We start from the raw sequence: 23,453 nt of genomic DNA, 5'->3' as shown, positions 1-23,453 counted from the left end.
GGAAGGAATGTTCCCAGGCTTCTACCGAAAGAGTTGGAGAAGCCGTGAACCCAAGCAAGCTCTGGGGCCAGAGGGACCCTGTTTATTAGAAAAAGGCAAGGCTGTGGCCCCTCTGTGCTCTCTTGTTGGCCGTTTGCCTGCTCCTGCGGGACCGGAGCCGCCGCACGGTGAGCGCTGTGGAGCTCTGACCTGAAAAGGCACTGGCGCCCACGCCATGCTCCCAGGTGGCTGTCCCACTGTACCGGATGACGGCCAATCTCCCGGCCATGGGCCTCTGGTCAGCTCGAGTGGTGGCTGTGTTACTTCGTGGGGACTTAGAGCTGGCTCTTCGAAGAGGCTGAGCCCTTCCATGGAGGCCTCCTCCAAGAAGAGGTCCTGACATCCAAGCGCTCGGGCCGGCTGGCCAGAGTGTACTCTGAAGGCATGCTGTGGAAGGCCTGGTCGTCCGACGAGGACACCTGCAGGGACCCCGACGCGGCGCTTGTGGTGGTGGGCGGCTTCCCAGTGCCAAAGGGCCGGGTGTCCAAGTTCGCCAGGTCCTGCTTCTCCGTCTGGGAGCTCGCTATGGTCTCCTCCGTCTGGGACCTCTTTCCACAGTGGTGGAGTTTCCTCTTAGCCAGGATGGAGATCTTCCGCGGGTTAAATACTGACTCCCTGTGGTTGAAGGGTACGTCCTCTTCAGACGGGTTCGGGGACTCCCAGACCATCTCCCCGCCACATTCCCCCGTGGGCCTGCGCAGGATGGTGCCCTGGGTGATGAGGTCTGCGTAGCCCTCGCGGTGGGAGAAGGCGTAGCTGGATCTGCGGGCGGCGGTGCCACGGCGAAGGTGCCTCACGGCTGGCTCCACAGCCACTTCCTCACTTGGGACCTCCTCCTTCTCCTTCTCCTCCTCTTCCTCCTCCTCCTCCTGCACAGCGTAGGAGACAACGGGGCGGGGGGGCGGGGGAAGTTAGGGTCCTTTGTCCCCCATGGGGAACACACGGAGCTTCCCAACACTGGTCTAGCCAACTGCCATCTGACCTGGAAACAGATTCTGGACCAACTATCAGTCCTTCACTAGGGACCTCGGCGACAGCTGGGTTGGTAAAGCCACCTGCCTCCAAAAGCCTGTTGACCTGAATAATCCACGCAGTGGGTAGTCCACGCAGTGGTAGTCCACGCAGTGGTAGTTCACGCAGTGGTAGTCCACGCAGTGGTAGTCCACACGTGGTAAGTCCACACAGTGGTAGTCCACACATGGTAGTCCACACAGTGGTAGTCCACACATGGTAGTCCACACGTGGTAAGTCCACACAGTGGTAGTCCACACATGGTAGTTCACGCAGTGGTAGTCCACGCAGTGGAACGAGAGAACTGACTCCCAACCTGTCCTCTGACCTCCACGAATGACCCACAACAGCGTGACCTACTGATACTCCCACCCCACCCTCACTACATAAAGAAAGAAATGTGGATTTCATAAGACCTTCCTGGACTCTCCACTGGGCAGATCGTCAGTCTTTCCTTGGGACCTGACTGAGGACTTTATATCAGAAAACAAAATTTTAAAATTTCTTAAACTTAAACTTGCACGCCTTTAATCCCAGCACTCAGAAGGCAGAGGCAGGTGGATCTCTGTGAGTTCCAGGACAGCCTGGGCTACACAGAGAAACCCGTCTCGAAAAACCAAAAAAGGGTTGGGGGTTTTAGCTCAGTGGTAGAGCGCTTGCCTAGCAAGCGCAAGGCCCTGGGTTCGGTCTGCCTTAGGCCGGTGGTGGCCGGATGTGGTGGCGGGAGATGTGGCTGGGGTTGGAAGAGCACCCTCATGGCGGCTCACAGCTGTCTCTGACTCCCCTTCCAGGTGAGCCTGTGCCTCCCCCCCCCCCCGCCCCCCCGCCTCTGGGTGCTGGGCCCTCACATGAATGCAGACAGAACATCCACACACATAAGAAATAAAAAATAAATGAATCGTAATTTCCTTTTCAACTGCCACCCTATCCTCACTAAGGACAGTTTCTGGCTCTAAGCACATCAGAAAGTTGTACAACTGTTACTTCCAGAATATTCTGTCACCCCTAGTGAAGCCTCATTCCTATGAGAGCTTACCTGCCCCCCCCAGTCCCCGTCACCCACACTCCACTTCCCACCTCTGGGCTCCTGTCATGGAGTCCACACTGGCATTTGTGTCTGGGTCTCTCTCTGACCACGGTGTCTCTGAGGTCCTCCAGGTCATGCCCTGCTTTCATTCTTTTTGGAGACTGAGCCACACTCCGGCATATGGCTGGGCCACACGTCAGCCCACGGATGGATGGATAGTGGAGCTACTGAACTATTCTGAAGCCCGGGAGGAACCCCACTGTGTCAAGGAGGACCCTAAGATACACACCAAGCTCAGGGGTTTGGGCCTCCTCGGGGGACACTGGGAGTCCCTGGAGCAGTGTCTGTGCAGCTGGGAGGGGGTCGCTGGGGGTCCCCGCTCTGCCTCACCTTAAGCTGCAGTTTAAACACAGTTTTGCGGATCACGCGAAAGGCCAGGACTGGCAGCGTATTCAGGGTCACGTTGAGCATGATCACCAGCAGGCTGGCAGGCTGGCTGAGCACATTGTAGTCAGCAACTGAAGACAAAACAGACAGGCGTGAAGGCCAGCCCCTCCCCTCCCCTCCCCTCAGCCATGGGGCACCACCCCGCCGCCAGCTCCCTTCCTCTAGGGGGCGCCATGTCACCATCCCCTCCCCCACACAACGGAGGCTCACACAGAAAGGGGAAGGTCTTTGGCGAAATCTTGTACAGCCACAGGCCCTGGGTTAAGCTTGTCATGAGGACGTAGGAGCTGAGGCTGAGCACGATGCTGGCCACACACAGGAGTGTCCAGTACTTAATGACAAGGATAACCTGCACGGGGAGCCAGGAAGTCAGCCATGGGAGGCAGGACACGGAGCCCCGGGGTTCAGGGAAGTCAGCATTGGGGGCTGGGGAGAGTGTCCGATCTCCAGCACCCATGTGGAAGCCGCTCGCTGGGTGTGACCACACACGCTTGTCATCCCGGCCAACCTATGCCTACATGGGCGAGAGTGACCAAAATCTGCAGAGCCCATGGCCAGATAGCCGGACCACATCCCAGTTGTGACAGTTTCCTTCCAGATTAAAGCATTTCACGCTGCAGGAAGCTCCTTAAGCAGGAAGGTAAACAACACAAAACAGCTCCAGGAAGTCCCTGAAACTGACCAAACGCACTAGGCCCCTCCCTCACAGAGTGATCAATAATGCCGCTGAGACCAGCAGCCTGCCTGGAAGACACAAAAACCAGCTGGGCTGCCTGAAGAGGTTTAGAACCCAAGTCACTTGGAACGGCCACTCCAACTTGTCACACTGCCTCAGGCTGTGCAGTGTCCTCCAGTTTTTGTGAGTTGTCACCATGCCCGGTCGGGCTTTAGTGAGGCGGCCGTCTCTGAGTCACTTCTGTTCCTGTGAGTGACCCCTCACCACACTCCTGTGAGTGACCCCTCACCACACTCCTGTGACCCCTCACCACACTCCTGTGAGTGACCCCTCACCACACTCCTGTGAGTGACCCCTCACCACGCTCCTGTGACCCCTCACCACACTCCTGTGAGTGACCCCTCACCACACTCCTGTGAGTGACCCCTCACCACACTCCTGTGACCCCTCACCACACTCCTGTGACCCCTCACCACACTCCTGGAAGTGCCCAGGAAACACCTCGGTCCACCATGCTGGACTTTGGTGGGACTGCACTTTGGTGTGCCGTGGGCTCCCTGTCTGGGGTGGGGAGACTGGTGTACCGTGTGTCCCCAGGGAAAGTCTTGTCACACAACAGCAGCAATGGACAAGACTATGCCTCAATCGAAATCAGTATCCAAGGGAGTCCTCTGGCTTCCACGGCACGTGTACACACAGGCACACGTGCAGACACACACCACACACATTCTACAAGCATTCTTGAGTTGAGCACGATGATGCACATCTTTAATCCCAGCTATCTGAAGGCAGAGGCAGGTGGATCTCTCTGAATTCAAGGCCAGCCTGGGCTACAGAGTTTCAGGTCAGTCAGAGCTGTATAATGAGACCTCATTTCAAACAAACAAATGAACAAAATGGTAAGGAGGAAAAGAAACAAAACACAGAACATCCAAGACTTTTCAGAGGGTGGCCCGGAGGGAGGGCTCGGCAGTTAGGAGTCCTTGCTGCTCTAGGAGAGGGCCTGAGTCCAGTTCCCAGCGGTGGTGATATTTGTTTGTGCTCTAACAAATAAAGCTGCCTGGAGATCCGAGTGTGGAGCCAGCCACTAGCTAGCTGTAGAGGCCAGGCAGTGGTGGCACACACCTGAAATCCCAGCGCTTGGGATCACATGCCTCTAGTACTAGATTACTCTAGTAATCACTAATTCTAGTACTTGGGAGGCACACGCCTTTAATCCCAGAACTAGGGAGGAGGAAACAGGAAGTGATATGGCTGGGCCAGGCCAGGAATATAGGTGGGTGGAGGTGGGAGCTCGGCCTTTTCAGGCTGAGGAGTTGGGGAGGTGAGAGATGACTGTGGCTTCTTCCTTTGTCTCTCTGATCTATCAGGATTTACCCCCCCTCCCAAAAAAAAAAAAAAAGAAAGAAAGAAAGAAAGAAAGAAAAAGGAAAAAGGAATGTAGAAATGATGGGATAAAGAGTAAATCATTGAATCTACACTGAAAAGAAACAAGGGGGATATAGATAGGATAAAGGGGTAGATTATTGAAATAATTTAAAAAAGCAACTACTTGTTGCTGGAGGGCTTCTCTCCAGGTTCCACCAAGCCCCGCAGTCCCACAATCCATGTATAAAATAATCACTCAGCTGCTTATATTATTTATAAACTGTATGGCCATGGCAGGCTTCTTGCTAACTGTTCTTATATCTTAAATTAACCCATTTCTATAAATCTATACCTTGCCACATGGCTCATGGCTTACCGGCGTCTTTACATGCTGCTTCTCCTGGTGGTGGCTGACAGTGTCTCCCTCTCCTTCTTCCTCTTCCCCCAATTCTCCTCTCTCCTTGTCCCACCTATACTTCCTGTCTGGTCACTGGCCATCAGTGTTTTATTTATATAGAGCGATATCCACAGCAACTACTTGTTTTAAATAATTTTGCATTGATATGGACCTTTGTATATTGATACACAGTTGAGACTATTTTTTGTTAGAATATACAGTACATACATTTCTAATCTTGTTCAAGGCATTGTACCTATACATCTCATTTAACAATGTAATGCAAATTGCTAGTCCTTGAAAGTTATTATTACAAACTAGGATAATAAAGAAATGAAGGTTAGTAGTTAGTCACCTATTACAATTAAACTTGCAGTCATGTTTGGCATGTTTTCAAGGTCAAACAGATACATTTTAAATAGATAGGTGGTCTTCAAACACTTCAGAGATCTACAGAATATGGCATTTAAACTGTTTTAATAACATAGGGGTTTGTTTTTGTTTTTGTTTTTTAATGACAATGAGACATGTCTGCTCCTGGCAGCACCAATCTACTTCAGAGAAGATGATGGGCATTGAAGAAATTCTGTATAGAGTTTACTTTCTTTGTAGCGAAAGTTAGTAACTGGGTAAGAAAATGCCCTTGCCTCAACTGCTGACAGTATGCTATTCAAAATGGACAAGCAGGACACAAAAGAAAGGACTGCAGAACTTTGCCAAAACAAGGCAGGAAGGCTCTTTAGAGAATCCTGCTTCACAGATGAGTCTGTCAGCTATGCCAGGCCTGTAGGCTGAAGATGGATGCCACAATGTTGCAGAGGAACCCTGGGTGGCTGTCCAGGCAGCCAGCTGTTTCTGTCATTTCTCACATTTTTTGGAAGTCACTTGCGTGCACTTCCTACTTCTCGAATCTCTGATGGAGTTGAAGACTTTATAGTTTTCCTTGTTACCAGATTCAGAAAAGAAATTCACTAAAGAGGTGTAAGGTGTATAAGGTTGAGAGACATTAAATATATCTGGCTCCGGGTTTTTATTATTAAGACCAATTAGGATTCACGCTCCACCCAGCATCCATGTCAGCTGGCCCACAAGCACCTGTAACTCCAGCTCCAGGGGATATGATGCCCTCTTCTGGCCTCTGTGGGACGGGGACACACACACACACACACACACACACACACACACACACACACACAGCTGTGGATGACTGTTTGATAAATAAAACACTAACTGGCCAGGAGCCAGGCAGGAAGTACAGGCAGGACTAGAGAGAGGAGAGAGGAAAAGGAGAGGACAGGAAGGCAGGAAGGGGAGACACCAGCTGCCGTCCAGGGAGCATCATGTAGAGGCAACAGGTAAAGCCACGGAACATGTGACGACATATAGATTAACAAAATTGGGCTTAGTATAAGAGTAAGAGCTAGACAATGGTAGGCCTGAGCTAATGGCCGAGCAGTTTAAACAAAGTAAGAGTCGGTGTGTTGATTTTATAAGTGGGCTCCCGGACTGGCGGGGCTTGGTGGGAGCTGGAAAGAAACTCTCCAGCTACACACACACACACACACACACACACACGCACACGCACACGCACACGCACACGCACACGAGAGAGAGAGAGAGAGAGAGAGAGAGAGAGAGAGAGAGAGAGAGAGAGAGAGAAAGTTAAAATGAAACAAATCTGTTTGTTTTCTGAGACAGGGTTTCTCTGTGTAGCCCTGGCTGTCCTGGAACTCTATAGACCAGGCTGGTCTCGAACTCAGAGATCCGCCTGCCTCTGCCTCCCAGTGCTGGGATTAAAGGTTTGCGCCACTGCCCTGGCTAAACAAGTCTTTTTCTTTAAGAGGATTGAATAAAAAGTCAGTGTGAGGCAGAGGCATCCATGGTTTCTCAGGAGTCATGGTTCCACCTACCTCCATGGTGATAGACAGCAGCCCAGATATTGCCACCAGTACCCCAAAGGACTGGTAGTCACTGGAACTGCCAGACTTGGACATGTCCTGGCTGACCAGCACCGGTACGAAGAAGTTGATGATAGATGTAAGGGCGCCGTGGACAATGGCTTGCAGGAAGATGCTGTAGTTGAACAGCTCATCTTTCTGGCCAGCCATGTACAACTTGGGCATCTTTAGGCTCTTCTCGGCAGTCACGTCCTGGACAGGAGGCAGAGGCTCTTAGGGGGGGTCAGGAAGTGGTGGAGTCTGCAGGGAGGGGCTCAAAGAGCGTCCCCAGAAGTTCATTCAGCACGTGGTAACGTATTCAAACCAAATGGCCCAATTTTCTTCCCACCAAAATAAATAAGTAAATATGTAAAATTTAAATGTGGGATAGACTCGAAACCCCGGTCTCAGTCCCACCTGTCCTCTCTGGCAGGGTCCCTCTGCGTCATGAACAGGAGGAACAGCACAGAGCCTTCCTCTGGAACCCTCTTCCCATTACACAGAAGGCTGGATAGAAGGTCTGGTTCTCAGGGTGCCAGAACCTCTCCAGCCAGAGGCCCCCTCTCGAGACCCCCATGAGACAGAGCTCTGGAAAGAGCAGGTGGCCTGCTGGGTGAAGAGACAGGACACAAGACCCTGCCTGGCACTCACCTGCTCAAACAGACCGATGTACAGGACTGGGAGCGTGGAGTACATCAGGTTAAAGAGAGCCAGGAACCAACCTTCATACAGGGGCTGCAACGGAGACCAGACCTCACCAGGGGCCCCGCGGCCGGCCGCCCAGGACAGGCGGCAACAAGGACAGACGTCCAAGTCTGGCACTTTAGAGGTTCTACAAGCCAGTGGAGAGAATGAGCTTCTAGACTCTTCTAGAATGGCATCAAGTTTGATTCTGACTAATGGAGCTAGAAGAGACCCAGGGAGAGCCGGCTCAGCTCTCCTCTTGATGCCAGACCTAACTGAGCTAAGAATAAACACCAGGAACCCAGAGCCTGCGCGCCCCAACCCTGGGGCGGATGATGCAGGAGGATGTCCAGCCTGGGCTAGGGTTGCTAAGTGCTCACCCTGCACTCTCAAAACCTTGGGCTTCACCCCTAGCATGTGCACTCAGCGTGGGAGCCCCCAAGGCTCTGTGCACAGTAGGCCAGCACCCTGCCACCTGAGCCACGGCTCCAGGCACTCACTCTGTGTTCTGAAACGGGTCTAACAACAACCTAGCTATATTGTATTTTATTATTTTGGTTTCTCTGTGCAGCCCTGGCTGTCCTGGATCTCACTCTGTAGCCCAGGCTGGCCTGGAACTCACAGAGATCCTCCTGCCTCTGCCTCCCCAGTGCTGGGATTAAAGGTGAGCGCCACCTCCGCCCAGGTTTAACCTAGCTATCTTGAACCCATGGTAATCTTCCTGCCTCATCATCCTCAAAACTGTCATGATAGGTGTGCACCACCACACCTCATCTGCCCAGGTAGTCTTGGACTAGTGGCAATCCTCCTGCCTCAGCATCCTCCCGCCCTCCCCCACACACACCTGTGCGGTGAAGCCGTTGAACAAGGAGAACCAGATCTGGGCCATCATGCTGGCCACCGTCTTGTAGAAAAAGTAACGCAGGAACTTGCAGACGCGCATGTAGGACCAGCGCCCATGCACGAGGAGCAGCCGCTGCAGGTAGCAGAACTGGGCCAGCACGTAGTCGCTGTTCTGAACGGCCTGCATGCCCTCCTGACCCGCCAGCCCCACGCCGATGTCTGCAGCTGCAGGGGCCACGGCAGCCGCTACCAGCTGTCCTGGGCCCAATCCTCAGGCCCCACCCCTCGGCTGCACCCCCCTCGGCCCCACCCCTCGGCCCCACCCCCTCAGCCCCACCCCTCCCACCCACCCCCAGGCCTGCCACCCACTCTTGATCATGTTCACGTCGTTGGCTCCGTCTCCGATGGCCAGCGTCACCACCTGCTGGTATTTCTTCACCAACGCCACCACCAGGGCCTTCTGCTTGGGCGTCACCCTGCAGCAGATGACGGCCTGGCATTTGGAGGCCAGGTCGACGAAGGCCCTCTCCCGCTGCTCCTCGGGGCTCTCGCCAGTCTTGGAGGTGACTGACGGGGATGGTGCCAGGGAGGACCCAAAGCTTCGGAACATCTGGGAGATCCTCCGCGCCTGGAGGAAGTCCATCCTGGACATCACCGGCTCCTGGGCGACCTCATCCACCACCGCGTTCTGGACCAGAGCTCGGGGCTCCTTGCGCAAGGACAGGAGCAACTGATCCTGGGTGTCAGAGATGGGAGACGGGATGGGTGGGGGACCGGATGGGTCACTAGGCCCGCATCACCGTCCTGGCATGTCCCCACCCCCGTTTGGCCAGCGCGGCTGCTCCTCGCCCGCAGTGGCCCTCACCAGGAACTCCCCGTTGATGATCAAGGCCATGTTGTGGTGGGTCATCATCTTGAAGGACCTGTGCTGCTCGTTCCAATAGTTGTCCAGTAAACGCCTGTGGGGACATGGGGTGGAGGAACAGTGGCGCCATCGGCCTACCCATGGGACGGTGCGAGGGTGGCAGGGAGGTCCACCTGCTTACTTGATGTCCTTATCTTCCATGATGATCATGTTCTCCGACAGCAGCTTGCACGCGAAGCCGATGTTCACCGCAGTCTCTGCAAACCCAGCCAGGTGCATGCACTTCGGCTCAGCGCCAGATCCAGGAGCCCCGCCCCCGCGCCCGGAGGCCCCGCCCACACGGAGGGCCCGGTCCCCTGCGGCCTCCTCCCCCCACCTCCCGGCTGGCCGCAGTGATTGGTCCGGAGCGGATGCTGTCATAACAGGGCTGGCCAATCAGAGGGAGGCCTAGGACTTGCGCCGCGGGGCCTAGGAAGTCTGAAAGGGATGCGGATGCTCTAGATACAGAGCTGGGGTAGAGCTGGGATCCTGCGGCCCACCACACTTGGAGCAAACACGAAAATGTCAAATGTGTTGGAAAGTCAGAAGCAAAAAGTCAAAAGGAAAACAAACTGAAAACAAAACAAAATATAACCAAAAATGAAAACCTCAAAAATTGTCCATACATGGGTAGGAGGGAGCGCCTCAAGGCTGACCTGGAGGCCCGCAGGAGGCCACCTCAGGGCAGGTGTGTGAAGGGGTCCCCACCCGGCTGTGTGATGGTCACGACGAACCTCTCCGGGGTTGCGCGAGGCACGTGTCCCACTCCTGGGGACGCCCCAGGTGCGGCAGAGCCGGGGACCCACCTGGCTTGTCCCCGGTCAGCACCCACACTTTAATGTTCCCCTTCTTGAGGCATCTGATGGTCTCAGGCACGCCGTCCTGCAGCTTGTCTTCAATGGCTGTGGCTCCCAGCAGCTGGGGGGCAAGCACAGGGTTGGACCACAAGACCCAGGCGCAAGGAGCCCAGGCGGCCGGTCCCGCCCTGCCGGTCCAGCCACCTGGAGGTTCTGTTCCATCTTGTTGTACACGTGGTGCAGGGCCTGCGCGCGGTTCTGCAGCAAGAGAGCGGCCTCCTGGTGCTCGGGCTCCCACTGCTTATAGGCGTCCTCCGCCACCTCCTTGTAGGCCAGGCACAGCGTGCGCAGGGTCTGCTCTGCGAAGGCCTGCGGCAGCCCGACCATGAACACCCGACCACCGGTCCTCAGGGTCCTGCTTATCCCCAGGGTCGCCAGCCCTCGCGCCTCTGGACCTTTGCACAGGCCGCACCCTTCTGCTAATACCCTCCCCACGCATGGCTCAGACAATTCTTTCTTTCTTCATTTTTTGGTTTTTCGGGACAGGGTTTCTCCGTGTAGTTTTGGTTCCTGTCCTGGATCTCACTCTGTAGCCCAGGCTGGCCTCGAACTCACAGATATCCACCTGCCTCTGCCTCCCGAGTGCTGGGATTAAAGGCGCAGGCCACCACTGCCTGGCTCCAATTCTTTCTTGAGACTTGATAGCCCAAGGCTAGCCTGAGTTCCTCACCCTCCTGCCTCAGATGTCCAGAGCTAGGCAGGTGTGTGTGCCCACACTCCAGGACTCTCCTAACATCACCATGGGGAGGGACACCTGTGACCCTGGCATCCCTCAGGGCGCTCCCTTCCAGGCCCTTGGGCAGATCTGAAACGTGTTTACTCCTGAAGGCCAGGGAAAGGTGCTGCTTGCTTCTCGTGTCCCTCTATCCCATAAGGCCCTGGGAACTCTGACCACAGCTATTGGCTGATCGGGGTGGTGGGGTCAGGCTTGACTATCAACTGGGTCTCCACTGTGAGGGGCACCTCAGACAGGTTCTTCACTGGACCTCAGTTTACCCACCCGCTCTACGGAAAGTTGATCCGTCTGATTGAGGCCCTGGACTCTGGGTCTTCATTTTGAAGGGCCTGAACCCCCTCTCCCACAGCAGAGAAGGGCACCTGAGAGCCCTCAGCAAAGCCCTTGGACACACGGACAGACAGACACTCCCGGCCTGCCGGTTAGGGACTGAGGGCAGGGAGTTAGCTGGGGTACCCCTGTGTGGAGTAGAAAGACACTGGAGAGTTCAGCGCCTCTCGGCTTCTGTGGGGGCGGGGGGTGGAACATGGGTGAACATGCGCCATGAGCAACCTGCCCAAGCGTACGTCCGGCCTCAGTCCGCACCCGCGCACACTGGCTCTCCCAGCAAACTCACAGCCAAGACTTCCTCTGTGGTGGCCTCCATGACACCCTTCCTGTGAAGACGCTCCAAGATGACGGTGTCTGCGCCCTTGGTGTAGAGGCAGATGGAGCCCTCTGGGTTCCGGACTGTGGGGGAGGGTAAGGCCCTGATGTCTGCTTGTCCACTGCTACAGGGCACAGGGGTGGGGGGTGGGGGGCCTGGGGCTCACCCAGCACTGACATCCGTTTCCGAACGCTGTTGAAATCCATCATGGCCAGAACCTGGTAGACCCGCTCCTCCCCCAGCTCCACCAGGGTGATGGTGTCCTGGGTCCGAGACAAAAACACATATCCAAAGTTCCTGGCGGCGGTAACCAGTGCTTCTTCATCAGGGGAGGCCGCCTGATACAGCAGCTGATCTGACAGATAAAGGGGGTGTGGGTAAGAAGGGGTGGGGGGTGGGGGTCAGGAGGGGTCAGGAGGGGCAGCCAGCCATCTCCAGCCCCTTAGACAGGACCGCACAGCAGACCCTAACTGCAGCTCCCAGGCGGTGGGGCTCCCGGCCCTGGAGGCCCTGGTGGCCCCGGTGGCCCCGGCCGCCGCCGGCCGCACTCACTGTCTTTCTCCTGGACCATCACGGTGTGGCAGATGGCCAGCAGGCGCCAGAACTCCTGCACCGCCCTGTCCCGCTGGCCCCGCACCAGGGACTCCAGCTCCTTATTGTAGAACTGGAGTTTGCCGTCGGCGAACAGGTTCCAGGCATAGGGGTTCCGCTGGGAGACGGCGGGGTGCAGGCAGCAGGGTCAGGCCTCGGCCACACACCCCATCCCGGCCTACCCACGCTGCTCCCCCGAGGCGGGTCCACAGGGCTCACCTTTCGGAGCGTACCATGCTCATCATCCGAATCTGGGGAAAGAACCAGCTTCAGGATTCGGCTTCCCCGGGAGGCCACACTTTTGGGATCCCCTGGCTCCGGCCCTTGCTTCCAGGGGACACGTTATACTATTATGGAGCTAGGGTTCTGAGTTCAGGTGTTCATTAGGAGATCCCCAGGGCGGTCTTACCAGGAAGCTGGGGGGGGGGGGGGGCGGGCGGGGCGGGGCGGGGCGGGGCGTCACCGTAGACGTGGCCGTTGATACAGCACTTCTTGAAGGTCATGATGTTCTGTGTCAGCGTTCCGGTCTTGTCTGAGAAGATGTACTGCACCTGCCCCAGCTGGTCGTTGAGGCTGGTGCTGCGGGCCTTGGCCGGCATGTCCAGGGGTTCGTAGTACATGTTGAGGTCCCAGTTGATGAAGAAGCTGTTCCCCAGGTAGATGAACTCGGCACTGCCAACGGCCAAGGCCATGCTCAAGTCAGGGTTGCTCCAAGTCCACACCCTGTGGAGAGGGACCCCCAAGGCCTGCCCAGGAGCTTACATGATGAACATGGCCATGGGCACCATGACGCTGAGCAGGATGAGGAAGCCCCAGAAAATGAAGAAAACCTCCATGGCCTCCGTGCGCTGGTGCAGCGCCGACACGTAGTAGTGTTTCCCTTTGAAGTCTTTCACCATGAAGGTGAAGCCCAAAGCTAGCAACAGGGAGCCGATCACCAGGAACACGAAGATCTGTGAGGAGGAGAGAGACGGGTGGGGGCCTGCACATGGGGTCCAGCAGACACGGGCATTCATCCAGGAGGTGCCTGGGGGAAGGGAGGGCGAGAGGGCTCTCTCCGGGTCCCAGTCCAGCTTCGGAGCTCTTTGTCTTTAATCAAAGCTGGCCCCTGAGTCCTGACCTCCTTCATGAGGCCACCATAAAACCTAACACAAAGGAGCCCAGGGCGGGTCTGCACCTTCGTGCGGGGTACAGGGAGGGGGATGGAAGCTCAAAATTAGCCCAGGCTGTACAGCAATAAAAAGAAGCAGGAGGGAAGGGGGGGGGGGTGAGGAGGCAACAGGGATCCAGGGCATCTGCCGCAGAGTGGGGCCATCACCTCACTCTTCAGGGTCCTCACAGGCTCTCCTGGACGCCTTACCAGGACCACCAGCTTGTTCATCAGCAGGTCCAGCTTGGTCCTCTTCAGATGAATCTTTCCACAGTTCTTCATGATCTTTGTGTCTAAACCTGCAAGATTATTTCCATCTGTCGTATACCTGTACACCATTCAAATGTCCACCCATCCATCCATCCACCTATCTATCCATTCAGTCATCTGTCCATCCATCCATCTACCCACCCACACTCCCACCCATCCATCCATCCACCCACCCACCCACCCATCCACCCACCCATCCACCCACCCATCCACCCATCCACCCACCCACCCATCCACCCATCCACCCATCCACCCATCCATCCATCCACCCACCCACCCATCCATCCACCCACCATCCACCATCCATCCACCCACCCACCCACCCATCCACCCATCTATCCATCCATCCACCCATCCACCCACCCATCCACCCATCCACCCATCCATCCATCCATCCATCCATCCATCCACCCATCCACCCATCCACCCATCCACCCACCCATCCACCCATCCACCCATCCATCCATCCATCCACCCATCCATCCATCTATCCACCCATCCATCCACCCATCCACCCATCCACACATCTATTCACTCACCCACCTGTCCATCCTTCCTTTCCTCTACACAGCAACATTTTATTTTCTCAGCGACAACCAGAGTGTTGACCACTAGTCTATCTGACAATACCCAGGGCCCACATCATGCAGGCTTTGGGGTCCCTCATCAACTTCAGGATTCTCCCTCAGTTCCCCAATCCAGAGGCCCATGCGCTGTACCAGCGTAGATGACCAGGCCGTAGCAGGTGTCTGTGTTGCGGATCTTGCAGCCACGCAGGAGGAGGTTCCCGATGTCCAGTGGGTACTTCCTGCTGTTCCACTCCAGGCTCCCCACGAAGTCATGCATCCGGCTGTTGGGTTCCTCACATGTCACTATACCTGTGGGACCCAGTAAGTAGCAGCCAAATGGCCTCAGCATTGGTCCCCGGCCTGCGGCTTCCTGCCACATTCCTGTCGCTACCCAACTCAGGCCACCCTGCTGGGTCCACACTCCCTCCTGGCACCCCAGCACCATCTCTCAGCCTCCTCTGAAATGCTCCAAAGTCGACCATCACGGCCTCAGAACTTTTGCATATTCTGTTCCTGCCACCCAATCACACCCGCCTCCAGCCCCTTCCCTTGCGGCTGAATCTTGGATGAATGTCGTTGCAATGTTCATGCCTTCAATGACACCAGTGTTTGTGAGCCGCCCCTCCTCAGACATCTCTGTGACCTTCACAGGCCTGCAGAGAGATGGTCCACAGCAGGCAACTCAACTCAGTAGCCAGTGCTCGCTCAAACTTCTGGAGTCTGACCCCAAGTGATTTATTTTAGGCATATTTAAGCATGGCACAGTTTGGTGAAAATTAATTCTGGTGATGATTAACTCAATCCTCTGTGCACAACAATGCATACATAAATCTCCTCGAGGAACAAGATAGGCTTAGATTGAAACTCTTTGTGAAACCCATAAAGACATGTTCTAGAAAGGTAACGGTGCACACCTTTAATCCCAGCACTGGGGAGGCAGAGGCAGGTGGATCTCTGTGAGTTTGAGGCCAGCCTGGTCCACCAAGCGAATTCCAGGACAAGCACCAAAACTACACAGAGAAACTCTGTCTGAAAAACAAAAGTAAAATTCTTTAAAAATCAACAAAATGAAGAAAAGATAAATCTGAGGACTTGGCTCCAGCAGAAGGCAACCTCACCCATGATCCTCTGCTGTCTTAAGAGCCCAGGGCCTAGTGGTCATGTGTGACCTGTCGGGGGACAGGCACAGAGGACAGGCAGGGTTCAGCACTTTCCCTGGAGCCCACACACCTAAGGGTGTTCAGCATGGACAATATCTTGGGGTCCTGACTTGTTGACCACCCAGCATTCCAGCAGGGGGCAGCACTGTCCTTCAGAGGAGGAGACCCAAAGCTCAGGGAGGCTTGCACTGGGATGCTCTGCCACCCCACCCCCCACCCACACACGGTCTACTCTGGAACTTTCTCCTCCTCACCTGACACACTAAACGAGCGTGTACCGTGTGCCAAGTGCTAGGCCCTGCAGGCCCTAGGGTCATTGCGGATGGAGGTGGAGCAGGCACAGGGTCTTATGCTCACAGAAAGCACCAGAAACCTGGATGTGAAGCCCACAGGGTTCTCCTTCAATGGAGTGAATGCAACCCCTGTTCTCAGCCCAGAAGACTGACGGACATGCTCACGGCGACCTTTGTGCTCTCTGGCCGGAGACCACACCGAATCAACCCCTCCCCCGACCCTTACTGCAACTGTCTCTTCTTGGCCAAGCTATAGAATGTATCTTTTGTTTTGCTTTGTTTTTGTTTTTTCAAGACGGGGTTTCTCTGTGTAGTTTTGGTGCCTGTCCTGGATCTCACTCTGTAGCCCAGGCTGGCCTCGAACTCACAGAGATCCTCCTGCCTCTGCCTCCCCAGTGCTGGGATCAAAGGCGTGTCGGACCTTCAGTTTTTAAGTACACATCTTTGTACAGGTGTGGACACATGTGTGCAGGAGCCTGCGGAGCCTAGAGGCTCGGGTCCCTTGGAGCTGGAGTGACAGGCTGTAGCCAGCCAGTGAGAACCAAACTCAGGTCTTCTGCAAGAGTGACAGGTCCTCTTACCCTCACCAGCCCTCAAACCTGGGATCCTCCTGCCTCAGCCTCCTGAGTGCTAGAAATATTGTTAAGTTCTAAAGAAGATTAGAGAAACCAAGCCGGTGTGCTGTGGCTGGAGAGAACATGCGCATCTACATCACTGCGAGCAAATTGCCTTTGCACTAAGACAGGAAAAAAAATAAAACCTCTTAAGTGGCCATGAAAACCTCAAAACGACTGTGAAAACACCCGTGTCTGCTTGCCGAGCAGCAGCCAACGCCACACCAGCCCGGGAACATTCCTGTGGTAGGGAAGGAACTGCGGATGTGTAGGGTGTGGGGTTGGGGTCCCTTTCCATGGTGGCAGCATGGTAGAAGGGCCACAGGCTGGCAGAGGCACAGGACTGGCGCTGAGCTGTGCGCGACCCCACCCACCATCCATCCTGACCCAGCAAAGAGGCCTAGAGAGGCACGCAGGGCCCCCATCCCCTCACCCTGGAAGGAAGCCATCTTCTTCGGGCTCGTCAGCTCATGGTGCGTGACCGTCAGAGCCTGTCTGAACTTCAAGTTGGTCTCTCTGGGGACAAGAGCGGGGTGAAAAGTCGTGGAAACGTGGCTGTGGCTGACACCCTGCAGTGAGAAGCCGTACGCCCTCTAGGCCCTTGACCACTTTTGCTGAGCACCTACTGTATGTACAGAAGATGAGCCCAGAGAGGGAGTGTGCCTCATCTGAGGCCACACAGCACACCTGCCCATGGGTCCAGGCTGGGCCTAGGCGTCTGGCCTGGGTACAGGCACGCTGGTGCCCTGAAGGCGTAGCTGAACTATCTGGCTGTGTTTAGCCACAGGGGAAGCAGGGTTCCTCTGTCACCCAAGCCCCCAGGGGAGCCATGGCCTCTTACCCATCAATGTCTGCAGTTTCCACGTAGCATAGGCTACTGGGCTCTGTGCTGGCCAGCAGGAGCAGGTCAGCCTGAGGTGGAGCAGGGAGGAGTCAGGACTGCTGCGGGCCTCCCCCAGGGGCGCTCTCGGTGGGGCCTCCCCCAGGGGCGCTCTCGGTGGGGCCTCCCCCAGGGGCGCTCTCGGTGGGGCCCTCCCCCAGGGGTGCTCTCGGTGGGGCCTCCCCCAGGGGCGCTCTCGGTGGGGCCTCCCCCAGGGGCGCTCTCGGTGGGGCCTCCCCCAGGGGCGCTCACGGTGGGGCCCTCCCCCAGGGGCGCTCACCGGGACGATGCTGTCCTTGCTGAGGCACACCACATCCCCCACACACAGATTCTTCCATTTCTTCCACAGGAAACTACAAGGCGGGATGCGGTGTCATGCTTATGCCCCAGGTGCCCAGGTCACTGGACCGCGGTGGCCACCTCTGGGGCCCCTGCGGAGCGTCCGTCCTGCAAGGCTCAGCTCAGCAGCCACCGCCCCAGGAACCTTCCCCAGCCTGCTGATGTCCCCCCATGGGGTCCATGTCTCCATGCAGTGCTCTCCAGGCCCCCATCCACGTCCTTCTTAGCCTTTCCTCAAGGGGCAGCCCTATGTCTCAGCTCCACCATCCACAGAGCCAACACCCAGCATGGCAGACCCTGGGCTCCGATCAGACTCAGCTGGGATGTACACTGTGTGTGTCCTGGTTAGTGTCTGTGTCCCTGACACGAGCCAGAGTCATCCGCGAGGAGGGACTTTCAGCCGGGAAAACGCCCAACATGTTGGCCCGTGGGTGTGTCTTTTCTCGATGATGATTGATGTGGGGAGGGCCCGCCCCGCCCACTGTGGGCGTGGCCACCCCGGGCGGGCGGTCCTGGGCTGTGCCGGACAGCGGGTCCAGCAGCCCTGGGAGCAGGTCCGTGAGCAGTGTTCCTCCACGGCCCCCATCCGCTCCCTCGGGTCCTGCCCGGCTTCCCTCGCGATGGAAACAAACCCTCGCCTCCCGAGTCGCTTTTGGTCACAGCGACAGAAACCCAACCAGGACAGTGTTGGAGGTGTAGCCCCCCAGTGGCCTCCCCTGTCCCACATGTCCCCCATCCCTGTGGTGCCTGTCAGCCTCACCTCTTCCCTCTCAGGATCTGGCAGGGCCTGTTGTTGACGATCTTATCGCTCCTGTGTCGACCCTGGGCCAACAGAATGAGTCAGAGAGCTGCCTGGTCCCCGGTCGCCACTCTGCCCGGGTCCCCGAGACAGAGGCAGAGCCAGGGGTGCCTGTTCCCAAGGAGGCGCAGCGCACTCTGCCCCCAGACGCCTGGGCTCACGCTGGGTGTGGTCTGGGGACGGCCCCTGCCTCCCATCCCTGGCCATCGCCAGCCCAGCCTCACTCACAATATCATCCACCAGGTCCCGGGTGGCTCGGATCACAAGGAGGCAGACGAGAGGCGCAAAGAGCGTGAACCAGGGCAGCGTGGAGATCTCAGGGATGCTCTGTGGGCACCAGGAGGTCACAATGGCCCCTACCCTACCTCCTCAGACCACCCTGACCTCCCCTTCCTCTTCTGTCCCCTCCAGGGAGCAGCCACAGACCCCTGCCCCGACCCTTCTCTGCAGACAGAGTCACGGCGGGCGGGGCCTGGCTGACCCCTCTGCACGCAGCAGGCGCTCAGTGTAGGTTTTGAGATCTGATGGGTGAAAGTCGACCAGAAATGAGGTGCTGGCTGGTGGGGTGCACCCGAGACACTGCTCACAGCTGGACGGGGGCACCTCCGCGGAGGGCACACCCCTCAGGCCGCATCAACCAGAGCCCGGCCAGGGTGTGGGCCTGGGAAGCCAAGAGGGTTGTGCCTTCCTGAACCTGCATTTACTGAGCACTTCCTGAATGTAAAGACTTAAGGCAGCATTTGCTGAGTGCCTGCTGAACACAAGGCCCCAGGGCAGTGTTTGCTGAATACAAACTCTCGGGCACCCACCTTTGGCCTTCAGCATGTGCGATGCCCTCCTGCCTGCCAGGGACTGGGCGGCTGGCACACAAGAGGGCAGGGAGAGGGACCCTCGCCCGCCACACCACCAAGAGCGCAAGTCTTCAGAGGTGACCCCCACCTAAGGGAGCTCCTGGAACCCGAGGCCCGCCCCGCCCCGCCCACACTCACCCAGCAGCTCCGCCCCGCCCACACCTCACCCATCAGCCCCGCCCCGCCCACACCTCACCCATCAGCCCCGCCCCGCCCACACCGCACCAGCCCCGCCCACCCACACTCACCAGCCCCGCCCCGCCCACATCTCGCTCACCAGCCCCGCCCTCGCCCCGCCCACACCTCGATCAAGGCCCCTCCCCCGTCCCGCCCACACCTCACTCACCAGCCCCCGCCCCGCCCTCACCTCGCTCTCCAGCCCCGCCCCCGCCCCGCCCACACCTATTCACCAGCCCCGCCCCCGCCCCGCCCTCACCTCGCTCCCCAGCCCCGCCCCGTCCCGCCCACATCTCTCTCACCGGCCCCGCCCCGCCCCCATCTTGCTTACCGGCCCCGCCCCGCCCCGCCCACACTCACGCACCGGCCCCGCCCCACACCGCCCACACTTCGCTCCCCAGCCCCGCCCCGTCCCGCCCACATCTCTCTCACCGGCCCCGCCCCGCCCACATCTTGCTTACCGGCCCCGCCCCCGCCCCCACCCCGCTCACCGGCCCAGCCCCGTCCCGCCCATATCTCTCTCACCGGCCCCGTCCCGCCCACATCTTGCTCACCGGCCCCGCCCCGCCCACACTCGCTCACCGGCCCCGCCCCGTCCCGCACACACCGCACACACCGGCCCCGCCCCGCCCCGCCCCGCCCACCTGCAGGATGATGATGAGAAGGAAGTACAGGTTGGACGTCCGATGGAACTGCTCAAACAGGTTCAGAGGCAGAAAGGAGAAGAAGTTGTACTTGGCTGTGTGGATGGCGTTGCTCTAGAACGAGAGCCGCCAGCAGTCGGCATGCGGCGCTGCCCGTGCCTGCTGCCCACCTGAGCCTCCCCGCAGGCTCCCAGCAGGCGTTAAGGAGGCGCTACTCAGTGCCAAGTCCTGGAGCTGAGTGACACTCAGCGGGGATTGTGGGTACGCCTGGTGGGAGTCCTAACTGACCGCTGCTGGGTTAGCTCGCAGGGAAGGAGTGAAGCCAGGGACTTGAAGAGAATAGACATCACTGTCGTGATTAAAACAAGGACGGCAGTGGCAGCAATGCCCGGGGGCACAGGCCTGTCATCCTAGCACTCAGGAGGCTGAGGCAGAAGGAGCCTGCCTGGCTGACAGGGGACTGAAGGTCGCCCTGCCTTTGAGTAAAAGGTAAAATGTGAGCTCAGGGGTGGAGCCCCGCCTAGAACCCCCAGTGAGGGGCTGGGGGCGTGGTCAGGATGGGCCCCGCCCAGAATCCCCAGTGAGGGGCTGGGGGCGTGGTCAGAAGGCCTTTGGTTCTATTGCTAATCCTGCAGTAAATTCCCTAGCGCTAGGAAGGCTGAGGCAGGAGGATGAGGAGTTACAGTCTCCCAGGGTGGATCCCGGCACGGCAGGGCCGGGCCCTGGGCGACTCACCTTGTACTTCTTCTGTCTCCAGCACAGGAAGCCCTTCTTCCTGAACTGCTGGTGGTAGGCGCGGTCGTTGGCCCTCACCTCCCAGGTGAACGCTGCGGAGAGCGGCACAGGCGCTGCTGGAGCTCCGCCAGCGACAGCCGCCAGCGGCGTCGCCCTGGAGCCTGAGGGCTAATGGGCCCCGGGGGGCCGGCACAGCGATGCCCATCTCAGGCCGGGGCTGGTAAACAGCAGGGCTGGACAGAGGAGCCGCTGGGGGCCAACGGTCCCGGGCCTGGAGGCGGCCACGGGGCGGTGACGGGCGGACTCTGGTCCCCCAGGGAACTCCATGGTCACCTGGTCACAGGGCAGCCCGGGCAGAGCCCCATTCCGTCCCCCGCACCCCCTCCCCAGCCTGCCTTACTGCTGACCTGTGTCTTTATCCTCCAGGTCTCCCGCAAGGTGAACATCATCCATGCTGGCGGGGCTGTGGGGTTCAGAAAGAGCCGGAAGTCACAATCGCCCTCCGGCCGCCACGCCCCTGCCCAGGGCTGCGGGCACGGCCTCCGGGATCTGGAGGCCGGCCTGCCCTCTAAAATACCGTCCCGCAAGCTGGGCCAGCAACCCCATGCCTGGGAGGCGGGGCAGGATTGCTGGGGTCAGCACAGCCCGGGGTTGCAGCAAGGCCTCGTCTTGGGAACTAAACAGAGGCTGGGGTGTAGCTTAGAGGAGAATCTCCCCTCACCGCTCACTCAGCCTACGTCCCCCATTCCCAGCTGGCCGCCCGGGGCGCGGACATCACTGCCCAGATGCCTCCAGCCACCGCGAGGAAGCCGGGGCTGCCCCTGCTGTCCACCTGCTCCCTCGAGCGCGGGCCAACCGTGTTCAATCCGTGTTCACTGACCCCGCGGGGCCGGGGGGTGCATGTGCGACATCACCTCACAGCTGTTTCTATGAGCAGAGAACGGTGTGGTGGCACAGGCCTTTAATCCTAGCAGTGGCCGTCTGTGGCCTGGCCTTGGGGCCGCCAAGTGTGGTGACTCACGTCAACCTTTCTGATAGTCTGTCTTTTGAGTCAGGGTCTCACTATGTAGACCAGGCTGGCCTTGAACTCATGATTCTCCTGCCTCGGCCTCCGGGAGCAGCTTGCATGACAGGGCTGTGCTACCACACCTGGCTAGTCTGGGCAGTGAGTCTGGCATTGTAACCGGGGACCCCGGTCCCCACTGCAAGTCTGCACAGACTGTGCCTAGGCAGCCGGCCGCTGCCTCCATCACCCCGGCAGCTCTTCACCCCCCAGGCCCCCAGCAGTCCCCTAGCTCGCCCAGATGTCCCCGTCCCCTCCTCCACCCCCATCCCCCCACCCCACATCCACACCCCCTCCCCCCCCCATGGTAAGTTCCTCACCCTTCAGCTCTCATCCTGTACTTCCCAGACCGGCCCGTCGGGATCCTCCGCCTCCTAGGGGCTTCCTGAGGAGCCGGGATGTCCCCCATCCCGCCTCTGGTCACCTCCAGAACCGTCACTGCGCTAGCGTTCCGCATCTCCCCCAGGGACAGGGACTGTTGGTGTCTGAGTCATGTGTGTCCCCAGGGCATCCTCCTGGCTCAGCGCCAGCCCTGTCCTGGGAGACTGAGCCCTGCCTTGCCCGAGCCTCAGAGGGAAACCGAGGCTCGGAGGCTCGGGAAGGGGGTGGGAGGGATGGGGTGAGGAGACCCGTGGGGCAGCTGGGATTCTAGGGGCCTCAGTCGAGTGGATCTCAACCTTCCTGATGCTGTGACCCTTTCATATAGTTCCTCCCCAACCACAAAATCTGTTGTTGTTGTTATTATTTTTATTATTATTATTATTATTATTATTATTTTGTTTCTTTGAGACAGGGTTTCTCTGTGTAGCCCAGGCTGTCCTCAAACTCACAGAGATCCGCCTGCCCCGGCGTCCGAGTGCCGGGATTAAAGGCGTGCGCCCCCACCCCACCCCACCCCACCCCACCCCACCCCACCCCACCCCCCTCCATTACTTTGTTGTTACTTCATAGCTGTAATTTTGCGGTCACTATGAATCCTGTCAATCAATATCCGTGCTTTCCGATGGCCTTGGGCGACCCTGGTGGGTCCCGACCCATCGGTTGAGAACTGCTCCAGTCAAGAGGCGCCCTCTGCGCCCCGTGTCTAGGACAGGCCCACCGCGCACTCGCCGGACACCCATTGGCAGTGCCCCCCAGTAGCCGCCATGCACGGCCTTAGTAAACTCTGTCCCCAGACTGCCCCGTCCGTAACCCCCACCTCGGTGTCTGATTTCACGAACCTCGACGGCGCGCCATCTCCTGCCCCCAATGCCGACACCCCAGCCCTGTGACCCGCAGAGCCCAGAGAGGTCACACTCATGCCCTGGGATGCACAGCATCGATGCTCACCTGAGGGGGCCGGGCTTGGTGGGGCCGGGCTGCCTAGGGCCGGCCGCCAGCGGCGTCCAGGGCCGCCGATGTGGTGGAACTGTTAGCCTGGTGCCAACGGGTCTGAAACGGGCGGCGCGGGCGCGGGGGCGGGGCCCGGGGAGGGGGCGGGGCCCGGGAGGGGCGGGGCCCGGGAAGGGGCGGGGCCTGGAGAAGGGGGCGGGGCTGGAGAAGGGGCGGGGCCTGGAGAAGGTGGGGCTTAGTTGGGTGGCTTGGGTAAGGGTCCGCTGTTGCGGGTGGGACCAGGTCACCGTGGTGTGGCTAGGTCTTGTAGGCAAGGCCATGGCCTAGAGCTAGGCGGGGTGGCGCCAGGCCTTGTGGGCGTGGCCAATCTTGTGTTGGGGCCATGCTTGTGGGTGGGGCAAGAATGGACGGGGC

The 23,453-nt window shown here is 58.4% G+C and overlaps 1 protein-coding gene across 6 annotated transcripts; it reads right to left on the bottom strand.

The window, feature by feature from the left end:
- Positions 1-49: 49 nt before the first annotated feature.
- Positions 50-23,194, bottom strand: Atp8b3 (ATPase phospholipid transporting 8B3). Of its 6 annotated transcripts, none has more exons than XM_042267550.2 (28): positions 23,037-23,194; positions 21,052-21,107; positions 20,645-20,736; positions 19,910-20,023; positions 18,466-18,564; positions 18,199-18,260; positions 17,380-17,452; positions 17,061-17,131; positions 16,653-16,735; positions 14,303-14,461; positions 13,524-13,612; positions 12,926-13,116; positions 12,627-12,835; positions 12,383-12,414; positions 12,125-12,281; positions 11,739-11,927; positions 11,543-11,655; positions 10,335-10,499; positions 10,140-10,251; positions 9,476-9,551; positions 9,295-9,388; positions 8,799-9,165; positions 8,431-8,654; positions 7,554-7,637; positions 6,876-7,115; positions 2,735-2,873; positions 2,468-2,595; positions 50-908 (listed from the first exon to the last, which is right to left on the bottom strand). In XM_042267550.2, exons 2-28 carry the CDS (start codon positions 21,095-21,097, stop codon positions 315-317), a joined length of 4,002 nt encoding a protein of 1,333 aa, XP_042123484.2. In that variant the 5' UTR covers positions 21,098-21,107; positions 23,037-23,194; the 3' UTR covers positions 50-314. The 6 variants fall into 6 exon arrangements, with proteins under 6 accessions (XP_042123484.2, XP_076414962.1, XP_076414960.1 ...); XM_076558847.1 differs by having other exon boundaries at positions 20,645-20,812; positions 23,037-23,173; XM_076558845.1 differs by lacking the exon at positions 23,037-23,194 and adding an exon at positions 22,028-22,179.
- Between the last annotated feature and the right edge of the window lie 259 nt (positions 23,195-23,453).

Source organism: Peromyscus maniculatus, chromosome 22 (assembly GCF_049852395.1).
Source record: "Peromyscus maniculatus bairdii isolate BWxNUB_F1_BW_parent chromosome 22, HU_Pman_BW_mat_3.1, whole genome shotgun sequence".
NCBI lineage: Eukaryota > Metazoa > Chordata > Mammalia > Rodentia > Cricetidae > Peromyscus > Peromyscus maniculatus.
The sequence above is the reverse complement of the archived record's forward strand: the minus strand, read 5'-3'. Positions and strand labels throughout refer to the sequence as shown.